Raw genomic sequence first — 26,152 nt, 5'->3', positions numbered from 1 at the left:
CTTTAATATTTTGAACCATAATCTAGCAGATTGTGAGGTAAGCAATTTCCAACAACGATCGTCATCCGCTACACACCATATCATGGCACAACCTTTACCACCTGACCTGACGTGTACAATTTAGATTTTATTAGGTTCTATGGTACCTAGACAATCATGTCACTCTTTCAAGCTGACATTAAGCCAGGGATGTAGATACCTACCACTAACAGTAGGCTTTTTGTGAACATCATTTCCTGCGGAAAGGTTGGTGACATATTTTATTGCAAGGGGTGGTTGCCCAAGTGTTACACAATCATCATTTTCAACCATCCAAGCTATGCAAGTCAAAACCCAGTTAGAAAAATATCATGCGTGTTGCTAAATACAGGGATCTTATTTATCCCTGATAATTCACACAATTGCCGGAAAGCCTCCCGATAGCCTGATGAAGCCCGACCCCAATGACCAAGTTATACCAAGAAGAACCTTGATAGTCGGTCATCTCGCCGAACCTTAACCAACGATCCTTGTTTTCCAGAGGCGACAGAGGTTAACACTATGCTTTTGCCCGCACAGAAAATGCACAATACCCTGCAAGTAATAGGCAATTTTCTAGCGGAAGGGTGGAATGTGCCAGTGGACACCCATGATTTTCCCGATGCGGCTGCTCGCATAAGCTTCTCCTGCGTATCTCAAGGGTGATGGGCCCCTGGTATCATGGTGCACTATAAAAGCAAGAAAAAAATGTCAGATCCCCGCGAGTATTGACGATGGAGACCATCCAAAATCGCATAGCGCAGTTATTATACTGAAACCGGGCTACATTGATCCCTCGATCTTGCCACAAACAGTTTTAGTGGCCCCTCGCCATCTTCGCTATGGACGGAATCGTGAGAGAAGCACTCCAAGGGCTTTCAGGCATTGTCGGCGACAAATTTCTATCTGATCAAGCAATCTTGGTCAAGCGGCCAACAAAAGAGCAGCTGGTCAAATTGTTGAAGTCTTCTCCACCTGACCAAGGGAGGTCACTGGAAGACGTTGTGAAAGAGTTCGAAGATATTCTCTCCTATGGATTCAATGTCAATCACCCAAGATTCTACGCCTTTGTACCCTCGACAGCCTCTCCTCTATCATGGCTGGGAGATGTCATTTCGACCTCTTTCAACAATTATGCAGGGAGTTCAGTGTCGGGTTCCGGTATCTGCGCGGTAGAAGAATCTATCATTCGCTGGGTAGCCGAAAAGTTCGGACTGCCTCCATCAGCAGGGGGACAGTTTGTGTCTGGTGCCTCCCTTGCTTGCCTTACTGCATTGACTGTTGCACGGGACCAGCTTGTGGAAGATGACATGCGCACAAAAGCAACAGCATATGTGACAGAGGAGACGCACTTCTGTATAGCAAAAACGCTCCATATAACGGGTCTTTTAAAGCACCAGATAAGGACCGTGCCCTGCAATGCCGAATTTCAGATGGATCCGGAGAGTCTTCGCCGGGCGATCACCCAGGACATCGAAAACGGATTAAAGCCTTATGTGGTAATCACAACCTGCGGCTCAACCAGTACCGGAAGCATCGATCCTCTTGACGCAATTGCAGACATAGCCGCAGAGCATGGACTGTGGATGCACGTCGACGCTGCGTATGGAGGATCAGTCGCTTTCTGCCAATCGCGCAGGAACCTTCTGCAAGGTATCGGCCGCGCTGACAGCATCGCCTGGGATCCTCACAAGTGGCTCTTTCAAACCTATGGCTGTAGTGTTGTCCTTTTCAAGGACAAGTCCCATCCAAGGGAGAGTTTCGCCGCAACCGCGCACTTCTTACGTGATGTCGAAGACGGCTATGTTGAAAATCCTTTCAACTTCGGGATCGAATTGACACGACCAGCTCGTCACATGAGGCTTTGGTTCTCCCTGCAAATTCTCGGGACGGACATGATTGACCGGATGGTTCTGCGTGGATTCGAACTCTCCGACCTCGTTCAGACTGAGCTGAGTAAGCTCAGTGAGTGGGAAATCGTCACACCTAGTAACATGGCTGTTATCAACTTCCGTTTCAATCCGCATGGAGTGAGTACAGAGGCCATTGATGATATCAACGGCCTTGTGTCCAAGAGAATGGTGGCCCAGAACATCGCAGTCGTGCTCACCACACGTGTTCGCGGGGTTGTCTGCCTTCGTATGTGTACAATCAACCCACAGACTACAGATGACGAAATTCGCGATATAATCGACGCTCTGAATCGGAATGCACGACTGATTAGCAAAAGAATCATAGATTGAAGTAAAGAATGCTGGAAAATATAAGCATAATACTTACTGCTGTAACCAAAGGTCGTTTCATTGTCTCAAACAGGAATGGCGTAACACAAGTTGAAGTGAGGGGTGTGGTTGTCGCATTTGACATATATTGCTTGAAGGTTGCTCTGATCAGCTGACTCTTAGTTGAACGCATGTAACCGAGTTTGTTTGATTTGACAGCATGCGTTATATGCAGCGGCACCGAATGGACACATCTCTTGCTGCAGTGTTCTGGTCCAACACAAGCATGTCACTGCACGAAGCCCAGTTAGGATGAGACCGTGATCACCTTGAACAGAAAATTATGTGAATTGCGAAAAACAGGAAAAGTATTGTATAATAAACATAGTATCAACTGATTGGTATCGCGTTCCCGTTCAGCCTTTCGAAGCGAAACCCTTTGCTAACTAGCCCGCCCGACTTCAACCAAGCATTAAGCTCGCTCGGGTGCACGACATGGAATATCAGCATGACTGCGAACATAAGCAAAGCGTCGAATACATAAAGGTACGCCTCATGAGAAAGCAAATATCCTCCGAACCCTTCGATATACTCGATGAGACGGTAAATCGACCGCACAAGGATGAGCACACTAGCTGAGTACAACACCCAGATAAGCTTCTTCCAGTTTATCTCAAGGGAGTACGGCGTCGGATTTTGTAGCATGCGACGGTGGAAAATTGCGGTGGTGATGATGAAGAAACCGAAGAAAACAATCTGGACGACGAGTCCGACAACAATGATATGCGACCCGTTTTGAGCACCGCTTTGAGAGTGAGTACCCATGAGACCAGCTCCTGCGGGTAGAAGATTGAGAATTTAGCAAGTGTTCGTAGCATTTGCTCGGCAACTGCGGATTTGTCCCTACCTCCAGCTTGAAGAAGAAATGATAGAACGTCACCGGTGACGAAGATCTTGGTCAACCATTTCACTCGAATGAGACTGTAGTTCTGAGCATGGAGAACAACGATCAACCTCCCCAATTCCATATATATACTAGCCGCGAAGAGAGCAGGCGCAACCAGAGGTAGCAGTGAGTTGATCAGGAAAGGGCCCAGGGTCCAATTGGGGGATTGGTTGGAAGAGACGGCACGGGCGCAGTAGCCTACAAACTCAACTGCAGTGAATGAACCACGTTAGAAAGGCTCAGTATCATTGTGTGCAGTTCATCTTGCTTACAGTATCCCCCAATGAGAAACGGTATGAAGAACCATGTTTTCGTCCGGATGAGCTGGAACGTGTGCAAGAGCGTGGTTAGCACGAAACAGATGATGAATATCACCGCCGCTGCTAGAGACGGGTAATAATAGTAGTATTCAAAGCCGGAACGAATTGCAAGCCCCATTTGGATCAACTTGAGTCCCCTCTCCCTGGACTACTTCAAACGTTTCCCTTTGACAAAAATATGCAGTTCAGCGCGGAGAAGTCTGGGGCACGGGCAGGCCAGCTTTAAAAGGCATCATTTCGGTATGATGTGGGCATAATCATCCATTCGAAAACTATGCCCTTTTCAGAAAGAGAAACGTTATCCAAGAGATAGCAAAGGCCCTCAAGTCCCACTGGACGCGTCCCCGATCTGAGCATAATCTCTGCAGGCTATACGCTTAGTCATTGAAGTTCGGTTGAGATCGAATCCTTATTAGCCAGCGACTTGGGCATATCGATGATTGTTGCTGCGCTTCCGTGGTTATGCAGACCGTTCATCTCACAGCCAGGGGAACAAGAATAGATGGGTGGAATTAAAGGCAATTGCTGATTCGCTGCGAAGAAAAGGTTCCGAGGCCACTTCGAAAACCATTCCGAAAAAAGGATAGTTTACGAAAAAGATAGATGCCTTAGGCCCAAACGCCGAGACGCTGGGTTTTCCCCAGACTTCGCTTCCAGCAGCGCACCATATCGGCACAGAGCGACGGTTGCTATCTGCATGGTCTAGGGAGATTAGGTAAATGGCATGCCATCTCGACGGTCTCACACCAAATCTCATCACGGCTGTGCCCAGTGCAAACATCGTCGGATAAAATGCGACGAGTTTCGACCTATTTGCAGCTCGTGCCATAAGAAGCACATCAGATGCTCCTTCGAGGGCGAGTTCACCCCCCAAACATTGCACCACGGCTTTGCTGCCTCTAGTACCCGTGTTGATCTCATTCCGAGAAACGAAAGCTTTCAACTCCCACTGCTGGACTTGGAGCTCTTGAACCACTGGCACGTGGCGACCGTGCGGACACTGGTGCATGACAAATCCACAGAGAAGGTTCTGCGGGAATTTGTCCCACAGGAGGCTCTATCGCATCCGTTCTTGATGCACAGTCTATTGGCTCTATCTGCACTTCACCTAAGTCACCATGGCCCCGTCGAGAGAAAACACAAGTACACCGAGGCCGCCATGACACACAACAACATTTCGCTATCTTTGTGTAAGCCTCTTCTAAACAACGTGACTTCGGGAAACTGCCATGCTTTGTTCGCGTTTGCATGTTTCGTCGTCATGTTCTCGTTTGCTGCGCACGGACCAAAGGTCGACCCAGGAGCTCAGCATCCGTCGGCTGTTCTTGAGGTCTTCATGTTAATCCGGGGAGTGGCTTCAATAGTGGGACAGGCTCGCCCATGGATTGAAGCAGGCGGTATGAGAGATTTACTAAAACTTGGCGAGCAGTCGCGTGAAGATTCGAACACCGCGCATGCGCGGGAACTATATGATCGCGTATCGGACATATATGACAATCTGAAACGACCTTCTCGTTCGGGATGCTACGATAGCGAGAGCCTAGTGATTGAAGAATCCGTTCAGAAATTCCTTGATCTACTGCAACAGGCAATCGGTGTAGCAAATCCGGCTCCTTCCATTATGATGAGATGGCCTGCCGTGATAAATGTGAAGTACCTGGATTTGTTGCAGGCAAATCATCCCACGGCACTGGCGGTACTTGCTCACTATGGCGTTGCGCTTGAGCTGATGGCTGAGAATTGGTGGTTGGATGGATGGGGTGCGTTTTTGGTGAATACCGCTTTGTATCGTTCGGGACCACATCCTGGGCCAGAGCTTATTTGGGCCCGCGAAGCTATACGGCGGCAGTCATAACGCTCAGTCGTCCAGTCCATCTTCATAGGAAGATTGGATCGAGGTATCTTACACGGTCGCATGGTATGGAACCAGACTGTCTATCTTCTCAAAAGCACCTGTTCGTCAGATATCAAACGAGGTCCACTGTGAGAGGTCGCATAGTACCTTTCCTCATAGCTCCAGGTTCCTCCAATGGGCACCAGTCACATATACCCAAGCGCCAGGGAAAATACTTGAGGCATGCTTTCTAAGAGACTCGGCTGCATCTGCGTGTTTCTGCCAATAAGATTTATATGTCCGGCAGCTTGGTCTTACTCATTAATGGCTCAGTGCTACTTGAGAATACCTCAGCATGGTCTAGACTCAATAACCCAATCCCACCATTCTGAGATTCACTGAGGAGTTTGAGGTGTATTTTGGTTAATAGGGCGAGTTTGTGTATTTATCAGGATTCATTCCAGAGGACTGTTTATCGATTCTTGAATTCTTAAGCTCATCATGGTCAAGGTTATAGGTGAGTTGCAAATCAGGTTGCAGCTCGGCATGGTCTGGAATTGACTCGGCGTGGTCTAAAGACACCCTTAGACCACGCTCACCTTTAAAATATAACACTGGGTTGTAGCTCAGCGTGGTCAAAACTCAACTAAATCACTAAATACTACACTCTACCTTTCCACTGTTCTCGCTTCAATGAAAAAATTTCAGGAGTGTCATTGCAAGACATTATAGCGATCAAATATCTATTTAAACTTTTTATTATTAGTGGAACCTTCATTGATTTTGTATATTTCAAGCTCATCGTGGTTAAGAAGCATCCTGAAATATTCAAGTTTTATGGGGTTTTAGACCACGCCGAGCGGTGAACCTTCTAGACCACGCTCATCTTTATTCAGACCACGATGAGCTGCAAACAGAACTACATACTATTCGTATATTCATGTTGCACAACCATCAAATTCATCCTGCGCTTCGTGAAACTGATTATCTTTATATTCAAATGCGCTCCTGCTAGCGTCTTGTCTTGAGATAAATCAACGCGCAACCAACTCCACCATAAGAGGTGACTTCATCCACACAGCATAAGTCTCCTGATCCTCCCATTCCCCCAGAGCCTCTCGTCCATTTGGTAATACAAAATCGAAGTGATAAATCAGATATCCGATCACGAGCGACATCTCCAACCGTGCCAGATTCTGTCCAATACAGTCCCGCGGCCCCTGCAAGAATGGCTGTATCGCAGAGCGCCGATCGTTTGCGAAGCGACCCTCATCTGGGTTCAACCACCGCTCCAAATGAAAATTGGTGGGGTCGGCAAAGTTTCGGGGGGATACGCCTGCAGCCCATGAGTTGTATGATACTTTGGTCTGTATTGTTGATGCATTAGCTTTGTGTTTGAGGGGTCCTCAGAAGCGTCATGGACACTTACACCTCCGGGGAAGAATTCTCCACACACGGTATGCCCCCCACTGGGAATAAGTCTTGTAATCCCCAACGGCACAGGCGCGGTTAGTCGGATACCCTCTTTGATGGCTGCGTCCAAGATTGGTAGTTTCGACAGCTTGTTCGCATCCAGATCTTTCTCATCTGGGAAACTACTCCGAACCTCTTCTGTTACCCTGGCCAGGGCTTCGGGGTTCTTCAGTAAATGGAACAGGATCCCCGTGAGTGAGGACTGGAGTGTATGGCTTCCTGCGAAGATAAAGGTGCCCGCGTTAATTTCCATCTCGGGTTCTGTCAGCTCGTTCTTCGACTTGAGAAGGTATGAGAAGAAATCCGGTCGGTCTACTGCTGTATGTAAACGCTTCTGGACCTTCTCATTAGTCATGGCCTGATGTCTTTCCACCATCAGTTGGGCAGATTTTGGCAAGCTCTTAACTAGATAGTTAAAGAGCCATGGATAAAAGCGAAAAGCCGCAATCTGCACTTTGCCTTTCACGGAATTAACCACCATCCCGACCCATTCGTGGTAACTGTCATTATCAAGACAGCCGAAATCCTCCCCGAAGCTCAGTGTGCAGATGATGTCGAACGTGCAGTAAGTGATCCATCGCTGAAGGTCAACTATTCTCCTCGATGGGTCCGAGCTATTTGCCCGCGACTTTAACTGGGCGATCATTTTAGAGACGTATGAGGTTACCAGTGGCTTTTGGGCGTTCAAGGCCTGTGTACTAAATGCGGGAGCATATGCTTTCCGGATACGCGAGTGGTCTTCATCTTCCACGTCCAGAATGTCGCCAGGCTGACCAGGTTGTGGGGGCTTTTGGCGGATCGGATCCTTGGGTAGCGCCTTATAATGTGGGTTGGTGGGACGACGGCTGTAGATGTCTTTGATGCAATCGGGATCCAGGAATGACACCTCATCTGGGGCCGCGCGGACAGTATCGCCATATATAACGTGGAATCTTTTGATGTCGTGAGCCAGTCGACCCGACCGAAAGGCGAGCATATAAGGGAGTCGCGTCAGCGCCCAGAGCCGTGGGCCATTGTAGCGGGAGAGAGGATGGAAGTAGAGCCGTTTTATTGCTAGGAGAACGGGCAGCTGGAACGGATTAGTTCATAATCACTAGTAGGGAATTGAAGGCCGAGAGAATAATGTACCAGCACGATCGTTACGACGGTCGCGTAGACCGAGACGTTGAGCACCATTGCGACGGATGCATAGCTGGATGAATCATGATTGATGGGTGGGTGGGATCATTTAAATGCGGCTGATTGCTGCTAATCATCTGGCAATGTCCCCTCTGTTGGCGGGGGGCAGATTGGGGGCCCTTTTTAATTGTCAAGAATGGGGGAACAGGGCAATGCGACTGGGCGGTGTGTTCCAGGCTTCCAGCATGCATGAACAGCCTGGTGCAGTGAGAGGCATCAACTGCACCTCGAATACTTATGTAGGACTAGTTGACTTTGGCATTTCAGATATGTGATCACTGATTGGGTGTGCCGAGAGTACTGATTTACTAGTGCTTATGCTTACGTCTTGGTGGTCCGCATGTCACATCTCACACCTGGGCGGGCCAGCAGTCCCACAAGCATTATGAGATCTCACAGGTGTGCTTGCTTCGCTCTGGACTTTAATTACTTGTCAATGAGCAAGCAGAGGTGTGTTAAAGACCAAGATTGAGTATTCATATCGTTTGCGCAAGAAGTTTCGCTGTCATAACACCATCATTGCGTTGCCACTAGCTCTTAAGTGTCTCCGGTCGGCATGTACAATACAAGTGTGATTGTTCCATCCCCGCACTTCATGTTCGAGATCGCAATCACCAAAGAAAGAAGAAACTTTGTCAGGCATGCATGTCTTTAAGTGAGGGCAATAAAGAGCTATGAGCACAGGAGTTGCCGTTCGATAATCATCCGGTGACAACACATCTAAAGTAGATGACCTCGCGCCCTGCTCTCCATTGTCCTTGATTAGTCGAGCTGTTCGAGCCGATATGGCAGTTAGCCATGTCTATGCTACGATTTCGCGAGAATACCTAACTGGAAAATGCACAAGCGAGTCAAATATTAGGGTTTTGCGGCAATAAATACATCCGCTTTCTAGAGTAGCCCCTGATAGCCTTCTGAAGATGCTAGCTCGACTACTTGCCGCTTTATTCTTTCCAACCAGCCAATATATCTAAGGACACCAAACATCCCCCCCTCCATCCATCCTACTCCTTTCTGTACACAGCCGCAACCATTGCCTTTCCACTAAGAAGATATCGAAGCAATCTGCTCAACGCACGTGTAGCCTCAAGCCAATCTTCCTTGAGATATAGGTTATAACCCCGCGTAAACTCCAAATCAAACTTCTCCTCATCCGAGTATCCATGTTGATAGACCCTAGCAATCCGATCTCGCGGAAAGAATCCCCGGCATATATGAAGATAGGGTCCATGGAGGCCAACAACAAAGACTTCTTGGCTCTGGACCCCGCCATGTGAACCATGTGTCAGATTCATATTCAGATGCCCCAACATAGTGCAAATTGTATCTGTCAAAAGGTCGTTCCAAGTTTGTCCCTTGTACCACTGTATTCCATTAGAAAGCCGTCTTTCCCCAAGATGTAACCGACAAACCTACCCCAGTAAAAGAGACTACCGGTATAAATTCAGCTCGAGTCCCAACATGAATATTACCCTCTAATCGGGCAGCATATTGCAACCTTCCCACTACATATTTCACATCACGTGGGTATGGTAAGGCACTAGAGATATGTTACCATCACGCTAACTATACCCATCCAATATAAAATGTATGTATCACTTACCCAAGCCTCGGCGCTTCATCATCCAAACCCTCAAGTCTACGATAGATGCTTCGCATCAAGTTGCCAAGGACATGGCTCTGCGTGTGGAGGAACTGCACATGATTCGACCTGTCGCCGACCCTCCAACTTTTCCTAGGTAACGTGATTATCTCGCTGGGTTTCAAAATATTGGTTATCCCAGTTTCCTTGCACAAGATCTCTGAGATCATATTTCCATGTCCTTGGTCCTCTATATAGTCGACGAGTTGAGCGAACAAGGTCTTGAAGAGAAGCTCTTCTTCCGGCCAGCTCTGTGTGCAGTCCCAGTCCATAAGGTTTGATTGTTTGAAGACCCAGGGGATAAATTGTTGGACATCTTCATCTGATTCATGCGTTAGCAGAGCGTATTTGAATTTTGAGAAAAAAAGAAGTCTGCAGTAGATACCTTCGCGTTCAGAGTCAACGACTCTAGGTATTAAGCAGTCAAGCTCGACTACTTGGGAGTGAATGGTTATCGACATCTTTTGAAGTGTAGGAAGAAGATTAGCAGGTTGTCAGCCAATATGTTGATGGTCTTGTGTAGGTTGCAGCGAGATAAGAGGCGTGCGATGACACCTACTGAGCCAGACTTGAGAAAAATCGTAGGTGAGACAAACGCTGGTTTTAGATAGCACGGCATCTTCCGGTTGTACAGACCACTAACACTTTCAGACGGAAGTGTCTGTATTATATCATATTAATGAAATAATTGTGATATCTGCCTATTGTGCTAAGGTGAATGTTCGGAATGGTCTGTTATGTCATGGTAATCAAATTAGACTGTATGATCGCATGATATCCTTGATATAAGTTTACTAGATATCAGGAATGCTGACGCCCAGCAAAGTAATTATATTTTTTTTAAAACATCAAATCTAGGAAGAAAAGAGTAAATAAACATAATGTTATCCTAATAGATGATTGTTCACTAGAAAAAAAAGTTAACCCCCATTGTAGAGACTATGATGCCATCACAATAAAGTATTTCTTTCAGTATTTACATTCTGGCATCATACGCATAGTTTGATGTGAATATAGATAAATAGATAACTCCAGAGAGTAAATATAACTATCCATTTAACATTAATTACTCCTTCCGCTAAGTATACACACTAAAGATCGACTTATCACATTTACATCAGAATTGGGTGGTTTCGGGCGATAGCTTCCTGCAGCACAGGCCTCGCGACATAGTTACGGCTGCATTGCATCTGCAAAAGAAGCCGGTGTGGTTCTTATACATTGTCAGGTGATTAGTAGTGACTTGACTGTTCCTCTAAATATACATTACAATGTAAATACGGTAACATACGAGAAGGCAGTCTGGATATGAATTATTTACAAAGAATGTACTCTCATGCGAAAAGGCAGAGGTCACTATAACCTACTTCACTTAGTCTGGCTATCCAGGGCAGCGACGAATAAGTTAATCAACTGTACCAAGATGTTAGAAATTGTGACGTTGCTATATTGAGCAGAAGCAAGATGGGTTATACTTACATACGAAGAATATGGTTTATCTCCGCCAGCTCTGCGGAACACCTCCCGCCGCTCATCCAGCTGATCTTGACAACAATAGACCATCTCTTGTAACTCCTTGTTCATCCTGAGATTACTTAAAAAGTTCTCTGCATTGGCATCATTGCCGACCCGTGAGATCAGAAATATTGCACCCGCTGGCTGCTTGGAAAGCTGGGTCAATCTCTTTTTGCACTCCAAGACGGTCTCACCAAAGCAATTCTCATCCTCACCATCTGGCTAACGTGAATCATGTACTGGTTAGTCCAATGACAACTTTGCAGGAGATTGGTAAAACTCACGTGTCCATCTGTTATGACGATAGTAATGACCGGCTTCACAGAAAGGCCATTCTCCAATGGATCGAAAATGAGAGGCTGGACAATTTTGGTTCTCAGCGCGTTTCCCAGTCTCGTCCACCCAGAATATTTGACCTTCTTCATATGGCTTCTGATCTCAGTTAGTGACAGCTTATTCAGGTGCCGGTCATCTGTGCTGTTCAAAAACCGAAGATACACGTCCTGGTCTTGTATAGCGCTGGCAATTTCAGCAACACGTTGACAAGTATCTTCGAGAGCCCGTATACGAGCACCCCTTTTGATTTTCATTGAACTGCTGTCATCTAACTCAAAAGCTTAGTGTGGAAACAGGGGATCTGTTGAGGGGTAGAAGCGTACCGCAGAGGATCACAAAGTCATATAAGGCCATGACGGCCAACTTCGGCGTGGTTCCGGGTTCCAAGTCGTATTTTTGTGTGAGATCCTTCGCACGAACAGCCGCACTCTTCACTAGTTCCTCCACGTATGGATCTCCGGGTTGGTAATATGACTGGAGATAATGCTCGATGTAACCCCAGACATACTGTCGATACTCTTCCTCAGTCTCCGGTATCTTGGGCGCCAACGAGCGCGATAGTGATGAGTTTTCGGGCTGTTGATATCCGAGATGTCTACTGAATTCGGTGAGAAACTGATCGACAACCTCGGCAACAATCTCATTGATAGTATTTTCGTGCTCGTCGCCGACACTCGAGGATTCGTACCCATCATACTCATCACTGTACTCCGAACCCATGACTGAAGGCCTGACAATGGGAGTGATCGTGGCTGGTTTCTTGAATGTTGGCTATAGTTGTGGACTCCATGTATTCGACCATCTTTTCTGCCTTCGGCCCGACATCTTTAATGTCATCGCCGCAAGGTTGCCAGCACACAATACCCTGATAAGGTAGCCATATATCGTGTGCGCGTGACTGATGGTCGGGGAGCCCAATTATCCTGCAGCCAGCTTTCATGCTAGTATAGAGGTTGTAGGGCGTTCCTCAAGAAGCGGCTGAGGAATTTTTGGGTGCCGAAGAATGAATATGGAACAAAGTGTCGAAGCAAACGACAACTGACAGGTGGGGTCAGGGCGGGGCTCGCGGCGGGGCACCTATGATATCATGCATGTACTATAACATTCTCCCCCCGACGTTGCGCGGCAACCGCGGAGAAGCAACCTTCCGTTCCCAATGTATGGCGATATATGGCCTACAAATGAGTACAGTCCTTCCTGACAACATATTCTGGAGCAGCCTAACAGGCTGTCTTGATGCCTGATGTCGGAACTTCGGTCGCTGCTCTTCAACTCTGCCTCCATATTCGGCTTTATGTGGCCGATTCGAAGGTTGAGTTCGCCAGATGTGCTCACCCTCTGTTACTGTCGATATGCACCTGACTCGTATCTGCTAATGTGAAGAAGACATCTGGAAGTCTGATGAAACTTGATGACATCACTACTTATCGCCTGCCCGAACCATAACATTACATGCAAGCAAAATGCAGTGCTTGACTAGTGGCCAATCAACGCTCTTAGACACAACGCTCAGCCTTGCGCTGAACAAATAAGATAAAGGGCAAACTCTCCGTGGCCCGATAGCGTGGAGACACGTCGGCCATTCTGCTGGCATACCCCCAGTTGATATGCAGTGTGTCCGCAAATGGGCAAATTATTTTCAGCAAATGTTCCGGCTGGTGTCCAGTAAGGGCCCTAACTGCAAGATGCATTTGTTTGAGGCACACCAATCCACACCGCTCCTGATCAGCTGCCTGCGTGAACTCCCTGCCAGTTTTTTGTTTGTTTCATGTTTTCTCCATGCCAATGCAATCACGCCCAAATACCCTAATCAGACAATGAACTGCTGACTACCTCGGGGATCACTATGTGCTTCGTGCCCTAAACCACCTCCCAATTCCCGACCAAAGCAAGCAGAAATTTCTTCAGCCTCCGAGGCTGAAGATCTCTGGCATTGATCTGATAGTTGTACGGTTAATGACCGCAATGTACCCGTACACGCTGTCTGCTTGTTAGGCGCTCGTGCTTCTCTGGGCTACATCGCTCAACGATGAGACCATTCCAGCAATATCTACCTTTCGAATATCCTAGACCTCGGATAAACATATATGTTGGTGAAGGATATATAATTCTGGTCAATTCTACCTTCACTTATTTTCCGTCCAAGCACCGACAAGTTAACAATTGCTCAGAAAACCTTCCAACAGTCATATTCTATCTTTCAACTAGTACAACTTCCCCATCATCTCCACGTACATTATGCCAAAAGGGCCCGAAGAAGCAATTGTTGAAGACGCTCTGGCAGAGGTCCAAACTGCGGCCAAGAATGACTCTCTCCGAAAGCTATTGCAAAGTCATCTGATCAGGCACTGTACTATCGAGAAGCTACAAGCTTTCCACAGGTCGAACGACAAATACAAGAAGTATATGGTGTCATACCTAGCACAGACTATGGCTATAGATATGTTTGAGAGTTTCGGCCGGGCCTTAGCCTCAGAGTTGGACAAAACGCCCTAAACATTTTGTTGGGCTCACGTCAGGCCCAGGAGGTGTGAGGTAAGCCTTTTCCAGTCCTACACATATTGTGAAGCGTTCTTGATTAACCTAACTACAGTGGTCTATCTGGACAGCCCCAGCGCAGTTATGGTTCCTTGGAAGTATGGTCAAGTGATTATAGTGGTTGAGTTGGTGGTTTTCTCCGAATATACTCGCTTTATACATGTTTTGCAACCGTTTCTGTTACAACTTTAGTGCTTTCAATTCGTTTCTGTTCATAGAGGTCCAATGCAGTTATGATTTGGCTCATCAATATACGTAGACGGCCTGTAGATCAGCAATGTAGTATCATACAGGCTCAAGTGTAAGCAGCAGGGGATGAGGAGAGGAACCAAACATAAATCATAACAATGATTTAAATATAGATGAAAGCAAAATACCACAAAAAGTAAAAAGCATTCCTGAAATTACTTTAGTGCATGCTCAACCTTCTGCGATATCTTTCAAGACCACCACACAACCTTTCAAGAAAATCTCAAACCCGTTACTTCAGGCGCCATCGCTCTAACTGTTTCATGTATACTTTCTGAACGCCATGGAAGCCATAGATTGTTTTCCGTGAGATTCCGAGAGTTGACAACAGACTTGGACACATGTTTGTGAACGTATAGCTGCCCGAACACTTGTAAAGCTGAGTTACACTCTCAACTAGCTGGCAAAGACTGCTGATAAGGGGATGGGATTGCTTTGCGGCCCAACACTGAGCAGACCGACAAACATACTACAAAAGTCGGAAACTCCCCTCGCAAGAAAGAGACAAACCCTCAACTTCCTTTCCAATAAGTTGCCTCTCATATTCTTCTGTCTCAGCTGGATTTCTCATGAAACAGCTATGCCCGCACACGGCCCTCAACAATCACTACGGTGCGCCGACTATCGAGTGGGCTGGGTCTGCGCCTTAGCGCTCGAGCTCACGGCAGCAACAGCCATGTTAGACACGAGACATGGCAGACCATCTGACCTTAAAATCCGGTTCGACGATGACCAATATGAGTTTGGTCAGATCGGTGGTCATAACGTTGTGTTGGCCGTCTTGCCCGCCGGTGGCTATGGAGTCGCTCAGGCAGCCCTTGCCGCAAACATGATGAAACGTGCCTTTCCCGCCATACAGTTCGCTTTGCTGGTGGGTATCGGAGGTGGTGTGCCAAGCAGAACCAATGATATTCGCTTAGGAGATGTGGTGGTCAGCACTCCAGTTGCCGGGTATCCTGGCGTGCTGCAGTACGATCTCGGCAAGCGAGGACTGGACGAAGATATTACTACAACTGGAGTTCTTCGAAAACCAGCACGGAAAGCCTTGGCAGCCATTAACGTTATGAGGGCAAGGTACATGATGATCGATAACGATTTGTCGGGTGCCGTCAACGAAGCACTGGAGAAATATCCCAAAATGTGGGATGATTTCTCCCACCCTGGTACGGTGAATGATGTCCTGTACCGTGCGGATTACGACCATGTGTCTGGAGATGATTGCTCCAATTGCAGTAACAGCATGGTGATCAGCCGAAGGGCACGGAAAACGAACGAACCACGCATTCACTACGGACTTATTGGTTCGGGGAACCAGGTCATCAGAAACGGGAAGTTTCGGGAGCGGCTTAGAGAAAAGCATAACATTCTGTGCTTCGAGATGGAAGCAGCGGGTGCATTGGTAAGTGGTGGAGGTACCACGATTAGTGTCATGATGTTTGTTGCTAATTTTGAAATTATCAGGAAGCATTCGAGTGTCTTGTCATTCGACGCATTTGCGACTACTCAGACTCCCATAAGAATGATCTGTGGCAGGGATATGCAGCGCTTACTGCAGCTGCATACACAAAAGACCTATTGCTTCTGATTGAGGGCCCGGTCTCCCCAGATGGTGTGTACCCCATCTACTTTGTCTCTTCCTTTGTGTAATGTCCTAACAACGATCACATAGCTATGGCTTCACCCAGCCCTCCTGAGGTTGAGGTACCGGAAAATATCAGTCTGGGTGTTCCAGCACACGGGGGCAGCCCGGGGGTCAGAAATCATCCCCAGAACGTTTCCGTCCATAAACCGCAGTTTCACCAACAACAACAACCACCAATAACTTGCGAACCTCCACCAAGTTATACACAGGCAGCACGTTCTTTCCAACCTGCACCTGCATCGGTTGAGCTGCCTTGTCAACAACCAAAGAATGTTGACATTGAAAAGAAACGAGCAGATCGAAACAGTTCTCCAAAACCGCCTGTTTCACGACCACCCCAGCAGCCAATTGACCCTCGGCTCCGGAAAGACTACGGAAGAAGGCTGGTAGAAGCAGCTAAAGCTGGTAATATGCCATCGGTGAAGAAATTCATTGAAAGGGGAGGTGATCCAAACACCACAACCGACGATTGGGAACTTACCGCGCTGCATTACGCTGCCAGGATGGGTCACAACGGATTAACACGACTGCTTCTCAAAGCAGGGGCCAATCCCAATGCCAAAGCTAGATTTAGAAACGACACCCCGTTATTTGAAGCGGCTGCCAGCGGTCATATAAAGGTCGTGCAATACTTACTACTCCACGGAGCTGACTTCACGGTCCATTGTCAGCGGGGTAAGACTGCATTGCATGCAGCTGCCGAGAAAGGGCACTTTGCGTGTGTCGAGCTTCTGGTACAGAGTAAGGCCGATCCTGACAGCATTGACGAGGATGGACATACACCTTTGGACTTGGCGAAGAAGGAGGATCGTTTGGAGATTGTCAAGTATCTGCAGCGGATATAGGGCTTTCTTTATGTTGATTTTCATTCATTTTGAGAGAACCTTGCGATCTAGTTTATTGCGATGCGGCACCAGAATGATATTACAGAGTATTTTGTTCTATCAACATATAACAAACTGACTGGTCGTATATTCATCAAATGTCTTATCTGTGTAGATGTGTGAATCACATGATCAGGCTCCATGCTCTCTTCGACGGTTTCAGTCATCGCTTCTTTACTCCGCATTGCAACAGCTCCATCAAATTCATCAACTCTATCATTATTATCATCGAATATTCTAAGTCATTGCATTCTGGCAGCTATGGAACTTCTCGGAGGCCAGAATCCTACTTCCACAGTAGCACTGCCTTCAAGGTCTTTCCAGTCTTCATGTCGCTGATTGCTTCATCGTATTTCTCAACCGGATAGTTCTTGATGAGTTCCTCGATGGGATAATTACCTTTGATATTCTGCTCAATGAGGTATGGCAGGAACTAGAGTGTTCTTAGTAATGCTGATGTCTCTTATCGTGCAGGGGCATTTTACCTTCTCAGGCTGTCCGTCTCCCTCACAGCATCCTACGTACTGGCGACCAAAGACCAGTTGTGAGAATAGATCGACCTTGACTGTTTTCCCGGGTGTTGAAGCACCAACAGTTGCCAGTTTCCCCCGAGTTCCGAGCGCCTGGATAGCATTCTCAACAACTGCCGGGACACCGGTACAGTCCACGGCATACTGCACTCCAAGCGGTGGACAGATCGCCTGGATTTGCTTGACAAGGTCCTCACCAGATCCCATAATTGTATGTGTTGCCCCAAGCTTTTTCGCTAGGTCTAGTCGATCCTGGTTTAGATCAACGGCGATAATAGTCCTTGCACCACGTATTTTCCCCGCCATGATAGCACTCATACCTACGGATCCAGCACCGAAGACAGCTAAACTGGTTCCGGGTTGCACATCAAGTGTGTTCATAACTGCACCTGCCCCAGTCTGGAAGCCACAGCCTAGCGGCGCGAATCTATCCAGTGGACACTCAGGATCCACTTTCACAACACATGATGCATGCACAATGGCCAAACTGGCAAAGGAACTCTGACCGAAGAAATTTCCACGCAAGGGGTCTCCGTTCGGGAAGGAGAGGGTAAAGCTCCCGTCTGACCTTTGTTGACCGAAGTTGCTCGGTACCCATTGTTTGCAATATGCTGGATGTTCGCTGGTGCATTGCTCACAATCTCTGCAGAAAGCATAGCTCAATAACACCTTGTCATCAGCATGGAGATGTGTGATGCTGCTGCCGGTTTTCACGACAACGCCAGCCCCTGGGCGACTCTTAGCGGGTTACGGGCAACCAATCGGGTCAAGCATACCTTCGTGTCCAAATACACATGGAGCAGATGCAGGTAGATGTCCGTTCATACAAGAGAGATCGGTATGGCAGATGCCTGTCGCATGGATCTCGACAAGCACTTCGTCGGATCTCAGATCATTCAGGTGTATGTCCTCTAAGCTGAGAGGACTATTAACCTCTCTCATCACCAGTGCTGTGGCGGTCGCAGCCATAATTTCGGTTGATTAGGTAAGAGTTAACGGAAAGAGGTTTCTCAATGCCAAAGGGAGGTGTATTCAACCATGTTCGGCCAAATAACAGGGACATTCTTTCTACTTAAGTGTCAGTCTTGCTTCATATCTTTTTACATACCCCAAAACTGAGCCCGATGACGACTGTGAGGTATACCAATAAGCTCTCCTGCATCTGCCGTGTTCTGGATCCGGCCCTTGGTTATATCCGAAAACCAGGGATAGGCAGCAGGCCCCGGATTCTGAACTGCGGGGAGAGTTTATTAAGGTTTACTAAGCACGCCACTAGCGATCAAATGTGTACTCTTTTCATTACAAGCTATTGATGCGCCGCCAAGTAGTAGGCCAGCCTCACAACTAAGCGAACATCTTTTGTGGAGTATTCATACTCCGTACAATGGGCTGATATACCTATGCTTCTTGTCGCCGATAGAAACCCTACCGAATCAACGGGCCGTTCTAAGCACAACTTGATGTGACTCCTCACATCTCTGCTTAAACATTACACTCTTATTGGCGGGCGTGACAAGAACGACGTGGATCTGTAGGCAGCCAAGCCTTCAGATGCTGATCCGTTTGCAGATCTCCATCCTGCGGGGTTCACGATAATCCTCTAGTCTAGCTTTCGGGCGTAAGGCATTACAACTCCCGATTTGATCTGCCGTCGACTACCTACTAAGCCGAATCTCGATCCGGATGTGTTGAAAGGAAGCTTAGTGATCTGGTGAGGCGCGGGGCCCCGCGAAACCCGTATTCCCTATTTTCGGGTCGTTCCCGAGACGCCATTGATCCCGACGATCAGAAAGTGCCCATAATTCAGTCTACACCACGGATACCCGGGCTAGCATCACTTCGTGATGTGCTCCTGCCGTCACGCGTCGTCACGCGGTATACGCCTCTCGTATTCGTCGGGACGGCAAGCGGCCCATAATTCCCACTTTATCCCCACCTGGGGGCTGAAGGTGGAGTTGCTTGAGGGGTAACCCAGCCAGCCAAGATACAAATACGAAGCTACAAATGCTAGCTCAGCTAGCTCATATCTCGAACTTATAAGACAGAGAAATCTCTTCTCTTCAAGAAAAATAGCATGTTAATTTCTTTTGCCTGAAGTTATAACGTGACCTTACACATCAAAATGGGTTCCTTGGATAAGATTGATTTCACTGTACGTATCGATTCCATTCCATCTCCCCTATAATACCTCGACACAAAATGACTAATTTCTTTACAGACCTTCTACAACACTATCAACAATGAACTCACAACCACATCAGCAACTCGCCACAGCCTCAATCCGGCCACGCGCAAGCCCAATCCACCCGTCCCCGTCTCCACTGCGTCAGACTTGAACCGTGCTGTAGATAGCGCCCGGAACGCTTTCAAAACTTGGTCCAAATTGAGCCCCTCCGAGCGCCGTAGCAAGGTTGTCGCCCTAGGTGAGGCCATTGATCTACACGCTGAGGAGCTCACGGCTCTCCTGGTTCAAGAACAGGGCAAGCCGCACGGCCAAGCAGCCATCGAAGTTAGCATGTCCGGAACATGGTGCAAACAAATTCCGCAACTCGAACTCAGCGATGAAGTGCTCCAAGATACTGATGACCAGCGCGTCATTCAACGCTTTACACCCATGGGTGTGGTCGCAGGCATCGTGCCGTGGAACTTTCCCTTGCTGCTAGCGGTAGGGAAAATTGCCCCGGCCGTTTATACAGGCAACTGTATCATTATTAAACCGTCACCCTTTACACCGTACTGCGCGTTGAAGATTGGGGAGTTGGCGGCGAAAATCTTCCCGCCCGGTGTGGTACAGGTATTGAGTGATGATGGGAACATTGGGCCATTGATGACGGCGCATCCGGGAATCAACAAGATCAGCTTCACGGGATCAACGGAGACTGGAAAGAGGATTATGCGCCATTGTGCGGATACCTTGAAATCCGTTACCTTGGAGTTGGGAGGAAATGATCCTGCTATTGTTTGTGAGGATGTGGACATTGAGCAGGTCGTTCCGCAGGTATGTTCGTCTTCTTATCAGGCAGAATCCATTGAAGGCTAACCGAGATTAGATTGCCACATTGAGTTTCCTCGTTTCGGCACAGGTCTGCATGATGATCAAGCGTCTCTACGTCCACGAAAAGATCTACGACAAATTCCTTGAGGCCTTTGTCAACTTCACTAAGAACCTCAAAGTCGGAAATGGCACTGAACCCGACGTATTCTTTGGCCCTGTACAGAATGAAATGCAATACGGGAAGCTCAAGGATCTCTTCTCTTCTATTCAAACAGAGAACCTTAAACCAGCCCTTGGAGGATCTATCACTGAATCCGAGGGCTACTTTGTTACCCCTACTATTATCGACAACCCTCCCGACAATTCCAGAGTGGTGCAAGAAGAGCCTTTTGGTCCTATCCTTCCGCTCATGAAATGGTCCGACGAAGACGACGTTATTGCTCGTGCCAATGACACCGATACGGGTCTGGGTGCCTCGGTATGGAGCAAGGATGTGGATCGCGCGCAACGTATCGGTACTCAGTTGGAGTCCGGGTCGGTGTGGATCAATTCCCACTTCCAGGTTGCACCGAATATTCCATTTGGTGGTATGAAGGCGAGTGGAAACGGTCGCGAATGGGGTCTGGAGGGGCTGAAGAGTTATACCCAGTCTCAAATGTTGTGGGTGAAGAAGGCTTAACTTGGGGAAATAGTCTGTACATAGACCCTGGAGATATTTCAACAAGTGATATTTCAAGAACCTACCATGATAATACGTATTCATCACTATCATATTTCGAAACCACGAACCTAGTACCGAATGGCACTCCCCCTCAGACTTCATACACAACAACATCAACATCACATCTACTGCCCCAAAATACTAGCCAACGACTTACTCCCCTCCTCCGCCTCCCCCTTATCATCGGTCGGAATCTCCTGCGACGCAAACGCCAAAAACACCGCCTCCCAATGGCCATCCTCAAAACTAAACAACAGCGCCCCATCCTCATAAATCCCATTCTCATACGACGGCGCACTCCCCTGATTCATATGCACATCATGAATCCCGGACCCATACGACGACCCAAAAATATACACCGTCGCCTTCTTCCCAATCGCATCATTCAAAATAGGTTCCAAGGCCTCGAGCACAGCATTATGCGGTCCCGTATCAGCCTCAGACAAAACAGCGCCGGCCTTGATATCCACCAGACCCTTGGTGCGCAGGAAGTCCAGACCCCGCAGCTTGGAGGAGGATTCCTGGTGTCGACGACTGCGGTGGGAATAGGATTTCAGCAGATGAAATCCCTCGTCGAGAGTGGATAGCTGTTCGGTGATTGGGTGTGTGAAGTTTCGGTCGAACCAGTAGACTAGACGGGAGTCCTTGCCGGTGGATTTGACGTTGATGGCGGCTTCGTAGTCTTTGCTTGAGGAGGAAGAGGAAGAGGAGTCTTTGAAGTAGAGGTAGATGTGAGGCGACTTGGGATCTTCTTCTTCGGTTTGGGCGGTGTAGCGTGTTGGTTGGGCGATCCAGACGCCGTAGTGGGGGATGGTCATTTTGTTGGGAGTTGATATGAAGGATTTCTGTCCTTTAGACGGTCTGTTTTGGAGAATGTTCTGGTGTATGTGTGTAGTGGGATTCAATTGCTGTTTACAGCGAAGGGAAAGGGAACACAAACCCCCTCCTTTATACTACTAACCTACCTAGTACCTAGGGTATGTACCACCCCACCCTAATTCATCATCATCATGATCACGCCAGCCACTATTCACTCACTCACCCACCAATAGATAAGACAAGTACAAAATCGACACATCAACCAACTACTTACTAACTTATCTCTTGCCGATCGCAACCAATCCAAATGCAAGCGATAAGCCAAGCGGGAGACGGGCTTTCCCCACGTGCAAGCCACTACTTAGTAGTTTAGCTTAGCTCTCGGGCGGCGGGACGGGCATCCATCATCCCGTCCCCCCCGCCAGCCAACCAGCCCGACGAATTCAATGCTTGGCCCGCCCGCTATCGTCACCCTCTTTCGATCTGCTACATTCATTGGGTGTGGGTTGTCGCTTAATCTTGGTTTGGGGATCGGCGAGGGCTGGCTAGCTGAGTAGTAGTACTACTACTAACTACTACTTACTTGACAGGTTATGGGTGGGGGTGACGTAGTGCGTTATTTCGGAGTGCGGTCTAGACTACTAGGTAGACTAGACTGGGCCATTGGTGCGTGTGTTGTGTACGTACTTGGGATATAAGTAGTAGATATTCCAGGTAAGATATGGGACGATCAAATGTGTCAGGTCTATGTGTCAGGCCACTGGTCATATTGGTGGCGTTGCGGTGGGTGATACACAGTATGCTGTGCTAGAAGTAGTACTTAGTGTCTGGTGGGTGGATTCTTGATACAGTGTGCAGCTTGCAATTGAGTTGGGTTTGGCTTCCCCCGCGCTGGAATTACTTGCTTGGTGTTTGTGGCGGGTTTGTCGACGTCATGGGGGTATAGTAGAGGTTATTATGATATAGATTATATGATTTGCTTGTAGAAAAGTACTTTCCGTTGGTGATATCTATTAATAGAGCAGTGTAGTTTATAATAATTAGGGATGGCAAATATCACTACTTAGATGCAGAAATAAACAGGAAAACCTTCATATGACATAGCATAATATATGCAGCATAATCCTACACATCGCATTTCATACTCTCCAAAACCGTTTCAGTATACGCCCATATCAACGACGAAAAGTCCGAACAAAACGTCAATCCCGTATAATACGTACTCCTCCGCCCCTGCAACGCGTACAACTTGCGATAAAATCCATTACGGATCTCCTCCGGCGACACCATCAACGTCTCCGGCGAACTATCCCCAAACACCACAATCTGAGGATCCTCGATCGGAAACGTCCCCTTGGCTTTCATCCGCGCAAAATCCGCCGCGATAAGGTCTCTCGCGTCTTCCGCGGTGAAGTTCACATCGCCGACTAACTTGCTCGTTGAATGTCCCGGCGCTCCCATATACTGTAGTAGAAAGTCGAATGGCATGCGAGGTAAAGCACCCAGTCCGTTGGTGGGATCGGTATTAGTGACCCATAACTTGTCCGGGATACCGGTATTATTGACCACGGCGACGTAGTATGTTCTCCAGAACCATTTTCGGAACAAGTCCGTTTCTGCTTTATCCAAATCGAAGCCTTGAAGTTTTTGCATGAGCGGAGGGAAGGTTATAAGCAGGTTTCTGGCTTTGATGAGTTTTCGAGTCCCGTTCGCATGCTGAACTGTTACTTCCACTCCGGAATCGGACCGGTTTGTTGCAACCACGTTTGTCTGAAACAGCACGTCCGAACCGAGTATTTCTGTCGCTTGTCTGTACAGTTCATACATGCCGTTTTTCGGTGTGATGTATCCATGGACGAGAGCGTCAACGTGCGGGACTCCGAAGTTTTGGATCGCATAGAGAGTGGGCATGTCGAGAAGGTTCCCTACATTCTGGGAGAAAAGAAACACCACATGCAGGGCAGCTTCGAGGGAATGTTCCTCGACAAATTCGCGAAATGGACGGAGGAGGTCTTCTGGTACGGGGTCGGGAAGGTCGTATACCCCTCTTGTGAGGAACGTCCAGTGCTTTATGGATGAGCGGTAAAGGAATGTTGATACCAGGGCTTGTAAGGTTCCTGCTGGCGGGTCGACACGTTCGCCAGTTGAGAAGTCAACGAAGTCGGTTCGTTTGTTCAGTGGGAGCAGTGGCTTCCAGTCTACCCCTAGTCGGCGGAAATAGTTGCGGGAGAGCTCGTTGTTGAAGACACCTTCGACGCCGTAGTCGACGTAGTTGCCATCTGGTAAGTATAGTGTCTCTGCGTGTCCTCCGAGCCGGTTGTTGGGCTCTATTACTACCACGTGCTTCCCTGCATCTTTTAGTTGGATGGCGCTGTATGTTCCTGAGCTTCCGCCTCCGAGGATGCAGATGTCGCAGGTTATGGTCTCGAGAGGGGCAGCCGCTGGTAGTAGGGCCACGAGGGAGCAGAGTAAAATAGAGAGGTGGACCATCAGACACGGTTGATCATATAACAGTAGGTTTTTTAAGTGGATGTGTCGATGACTGGCTAGTGTGTCAAATTGGTCATCTCAAGCGTATAGTGGCTGGGGGGGGTGTACTACACCACTGTAAGGCTCTTACTACGCTTACTTATACACCAATTTGGACAATAGTCCAGTTGGATAGTATGTGATGATACCTCCCGGCGTCCTCATGACAAACAGGGAATCATATGCTTCACTCATGAGATGTCCATGGGTTAGAGTACGCAGGGGTGCGCAGTTCCTGCATCTATCTGTTTGTGGACACTATTTGACAAGACACCTTCACCTGACTTCAACTTTGACACAATTATCTAATTTCTCTGGGTGATCATGAATCTTAATGTGGTTGCGGGTTTTTACCATTATTACGGGGTAGATATGGGGTTGTCTGTACAACATTAATGTGCATCTGATCATCTACTTCAGGTATATGGCCGGGTTGGCATCACATGGCAACACCCAGGTAGTATCATGAACTTGTGACAGTATCTTCTTGCGCCAGTCTTCTATTCCAGCCTCAGGATAAACACAAAACACCCCATCTATTCCTTCTCCCCCTCCAGCGCAGCAATCAACTCCCCAAAAGCAGCCTGAATCCCCTCCCTCTCCCCAACCCAATACCCCCCTTCCCCATCCAATCCCAAATCCTCCCCTCTAGCCGCCCTCTCCACCTCCTTCATCTCCGGAAACTTCAACCCAATCATCCTCTCCAACGGCCTCATCCTCAACCCCTGCAACACCTGCCTCAGCTGCTCCGCCGCCTTCCCACCCCCATGCCCCCCATAACTCACCACCAACGCCGGCTTCCCCTTCCACTCATGAAACAAGTAATCAATCGCATTCTTCACACTCGCCGGATACCCCCAGTTATACTGCGGTGTGACGAAAATAAACGCCTCGTGGCGCGATATCTCCCGTGACCAGGCCTTGGTGTGCTCGTGCTCGTACTCATCTGCTGAGCTGATGCGCGATGGCATCCCTGACTCGTTGTAGAGTGGAAGATTCCATTCTGCCAGGTCGATGGTCGTAATGGTGGCTTTTTCAGCGGGGTAGGATTCACGGATGGCGTTGTGGATGAATGTGCCGATCTGGGGGCCTGCGCGAGGAGTGCGCTGGCTGCAGATTATGAGGCCGATGGAGGGGGGCATGATGATCAATCCCAATTCTTGCTCTTTTTGGTTCAGGTAGGGCGATGGATGTTTTGTCTTTCTCTGTGCTACATTCGTGGTACGATTCTACGGGGTGTATGGGTATTTATGCGATTCAGAGGGCTGTTTGGGATGTTATGGTTCTGGTGGTCGGATAAGCCTTGTCCGAAGGCCGAGGCCGAACGCCGTTTGCTGATGTGAGGTGAGTCAATGTTGTATACGTTGATTGGTAATGCTCTATGCTGATGCACTTTATTTACTACGCGTGACAAAGGATATGTTGCTGGATTGATGCAGTTTGGGCCATGAGGCAGGGTTGCAGATTTCTTCGGCGTGATGCCGAGCGTGGCGAATCAAGGTGTTTCGTCTGTAAACTGCAGAAGATATGCCTGTGGCACGTGACTCTCTTATCAGACTAGGCATTCTACTATCCACCCTATACAGCGGAACCGGCAAACAATCCGTCCACAAACTAAAAGAATTTGACCTGATGATAGAAAAGAAAAAAAGAAACAACTCCTCAAGCCCAACGCGGGGCTCGAACCCGCAGCCTTGAGATTAAGAGTCTCACGCTCTACCGATTGAGCTAGCCGGGCAAAGGGAAAGAGGAAGTTGAAC

The 26,152-nt window shown here is 48.1% G+C and overlaps 11 protein-coding genes and 1 non-coding gene across 12 annotated transcripts; 4 read left to right on the top strand and 8 right to left on the bottom strand.

Annotated features, from left to right (window-relative positions):
* Positions 1-728: 728 nt before the first annotated feature.
* Positions 729-2,416, top strand: BO85DRAFT_474981 (pyridoxal phosphate-dependent decarboxylase family protein; the record flags this gene model as incomplete). Its single annotated transcript, XM_025662690.1, has 2 exons — positions 729-2,157; positions 2,313-2,416. Exons 1-2 carry the CDS (start codon positions 861-863, stop codon positions 2,414-2,416), a joined length of 1,401 nt encoding a protein of 466 aa, XP_025520455.1. The 5' UTR covers positions 729-860.
* A 214-nt stretch (positions 2,417-2,630) lies between these two features.
* Positions 2,631-3,624, bottom strand: BO85DRAFT_413877 (RTA1 domain-containing protein; the record flags this gene model as incomplete). The annotated part of the gene is made up of 3 exons (XM_025657624.1): positions 2,631-3,076; positions 3,148-3,396; positions 3,459-3,624. The coding sequence occupies 3 exons, from the start codon at positions 3,622-3,624 to the stop codon at positions 2,631-2,633; spliced, it is 861 nt and encodes a 286-aa protein (XP_025520454.1).
* Positions 3,625-4,230: 606 nt separating this feature from the next.
* Positions 4,231-5,361, top strand: BO85DRAFT_363380 (Zn(II)2Cys6 transcription factor domain-containing protein; the record flags this gene model as incomplete). The annotated part of the gene is made up of 1 exon (XM_025655659.1): positions 4,231-5,361. The coding sequence occupies one exon, from the start codon at positions 4,231-4,233 to the stop codon at positions 5,359-5,361; it is 1,131 nt and encodes a 376-aa protein (XP_025520453.1).
* Positions 5,362-6,279: 918 nt separating this feature from the next.
* BO85DRAFT_517023 (cytochrome P450) lies at positions 6,280-8,062 on the bottom strand. Its single transcript, XM_025664880.1, has 3 exons — positions 7,942-8,062; positions 6,770-7,882; positions 6,280-6,707 (listed from the first exon to the last, which is right to left on the bottom strand). Exons 1-3 carry the CDS (start codon positions 7,987-7,989, stop codon positions 6,375-6,377), a joined length of 1,494 nt encoding a protein of 497 aa, XP_025520452.1. The 5' UTR covers positions 7,990-8,062; the 3' UTR covers positions 6,280-6,374.
* Positions 8,063-8,852: 790 nt separating this feature from the next.
* On the bottom strand, positions 8,853-10,144 carry BO85DRAFT_390222 (uncharacterized protein). Its single transcript, XM_025656764.1, has 4 exons — positions 10,020-10,144; positions 9,596-9,956; positions 9,409-9,532; positions 8,853-9,356 (listed from the first exon to the last, which is right to left on the bottom strand). Exons 1-4 carry the CDS (start codon positions 10,093-10,095, stop codon positions 8,997-8,999), a joined length of 921 nt encoding a protein of 306 aa, XP_025520451.1. The 5' UTR covers positions 10,096-10,144; the 3' UTR covers positions 8,853-8,996.
* Positions 10,145-10,889: 745 nt separating this feature from the next.
* Positions 10,890-12,577, bottom strand: BO85DRAFT_390219 (uncharacterized protein). The gene is made up of 4 exons (XM_025656763.1): positions 11,809-12,577; positions 11,434-11,753; positions 11,114-11,371; positions 10,890-11,047 (listed from the first exon to the last, which is right to left on the bottom strand). The coding sequence occupies exons 1-4, from the start codon at positions 12,203-12,205 to the stop codon at positions 11,003-11,005; spliced, it is 1,020 nt and encodes a 339-aa protein (XP_025520450.1). The 5' UTR covers positions 12,206-12,577; the 3' UTR covers positions 10,890-11,002.
* A 913-nt stretch (positions 12,578-13,490) lies between these two features.
* On the top strand, positions 13,491-14,116 carry BO85DRAFT_138105 (uncharacterized protein). Its single transcript, XM_025654052.1, has 3 exons — positions 13,491-13,598; positions 13,657-14,020; positions 14,095-14,116. The coding sequence occupies exon 2, from the start codon at positions 13,724-13,726 to the stop codon at positions 13,979-13,981; it is 258 nt and encodes an 85-aa protein (XP_025520449.1). The 5' UTR covers positions 13,491-13,598; positions 13,657-13,723; the 3' UTR covers positions 13,982-14,020; positions 14,095-14,116.
* Positions 14,117-16,950: 2,834 nt separating this feature from the next.
* Positions 16,951-18,500, bottom strand: BO85DRAFT_474975 (NAD(P)-dependent alcohol dehydrogenase). The gene is made up of 3 exons (XM_025662689.1): positions 18,105-18,500; positions 17,284-18,056; positions 16,951-17,231 (listed from the first exon to the last, which is right to left on the bottom strand). Exons 1-3 carry the CDS (start codon positions 18,295-18,297, stop codon positions 17,085-17,087), a joined length of 1,113 nt encoding a protein of 370 aa, XP_025520448.1. The 5' UTR covers positions 18,298-18,500; the 3' UTR covers positions 16,951-17,084.
* A 950-nt stretch (positions 18,501-19,450) lies between these two features.
* On the top strand, positions 19,451-21,002 carry BO85DRAFT_363702 (aldehyde dehydrogenase family protein; the record flags this gene model as incomplete). The annotated part of the gene is made up of 3 exons (XM_025655668.1): positions 19,451-19,480; positions 19,547-20,326; positions 20,379-21,002. 3 exons carry the CDS (start codon positions 19,451-19,453, stop codon positions 21,000-21,002), a joined length of 1,434 nt encoding a protein of 477 aa, XP_025520447.1.
* Positions 21,003-21,116: 114 nt separating this feature from the next.
* Positions 21,117-21,943, bottom strand: BO85DRAFT_445926 (YukJ family protein). Its single transcript, XM_025659382.1, has one exon. The coding sequence runs from the start codon at positions 21,860-21,862 to the stop codon at positions 21,170-21,172; it is 693 nt and encodes a 230-aa protein (XP_025520446.1). The 5' UTR covers positions 21,863-21,943; the 3' UTR covers positions 21,117-21,169.
* Positions 21,944-22,830: 887 nt separating this feature from the next.
* Positions 22,831-25,865, bottom strand: BO85DRAFT_466212 (uncharacterized protein; the record flags this gene model as incomplete). The annotated part of the gene is made up of 5 exons (XM_025662118.1): positions 25,001-25,865; positions 24,836-24,902; positions 24,493-24,637; positions 23,110-24,405; positions 22,831-22,873 (listed from the first exon to the last, which is right to left on the bottom strand). The coding sequence occupies exons 1-5, from the start codon at positions 25,532-25,534 to the stop codon at positions 22,831-22,833; spliced, it is 2,085 nt and encodes a 694-aa protein (XP_025520445.1). The 5' UTR covers positions 25,535-25,865.
* Positions 25,866-26,057: 192 nt separating this feature from the next.
* BO85DRAFT_t38 lies at positions 26,058-26,130 on the bottom strand. The gene has a single exon. It is a non-coding gene; the product is annotated as a tRNA-Lys (tRNA).
* Positions 26,131-26,152: the final 22 nt, after the last annotated feature.

This window comes from Aspergillus piperis, assembly GCF_003184755.1.
Source record: "Aspergillus piperis CBS 112811 unplaced genomic scaffold BO85scaffold_2, whole genome shotgun sequence".
NCBI classification, from domain to species: Eukaryota; Fungi; Ascomycota; class Eurotiomycetes; order Eurotiales; family Aspergillaceae; genus Aspergillus; species Aspergillus piperis.
This window is presented reverse-complemented; position numbering and strand designations above follow the sequence as displayed.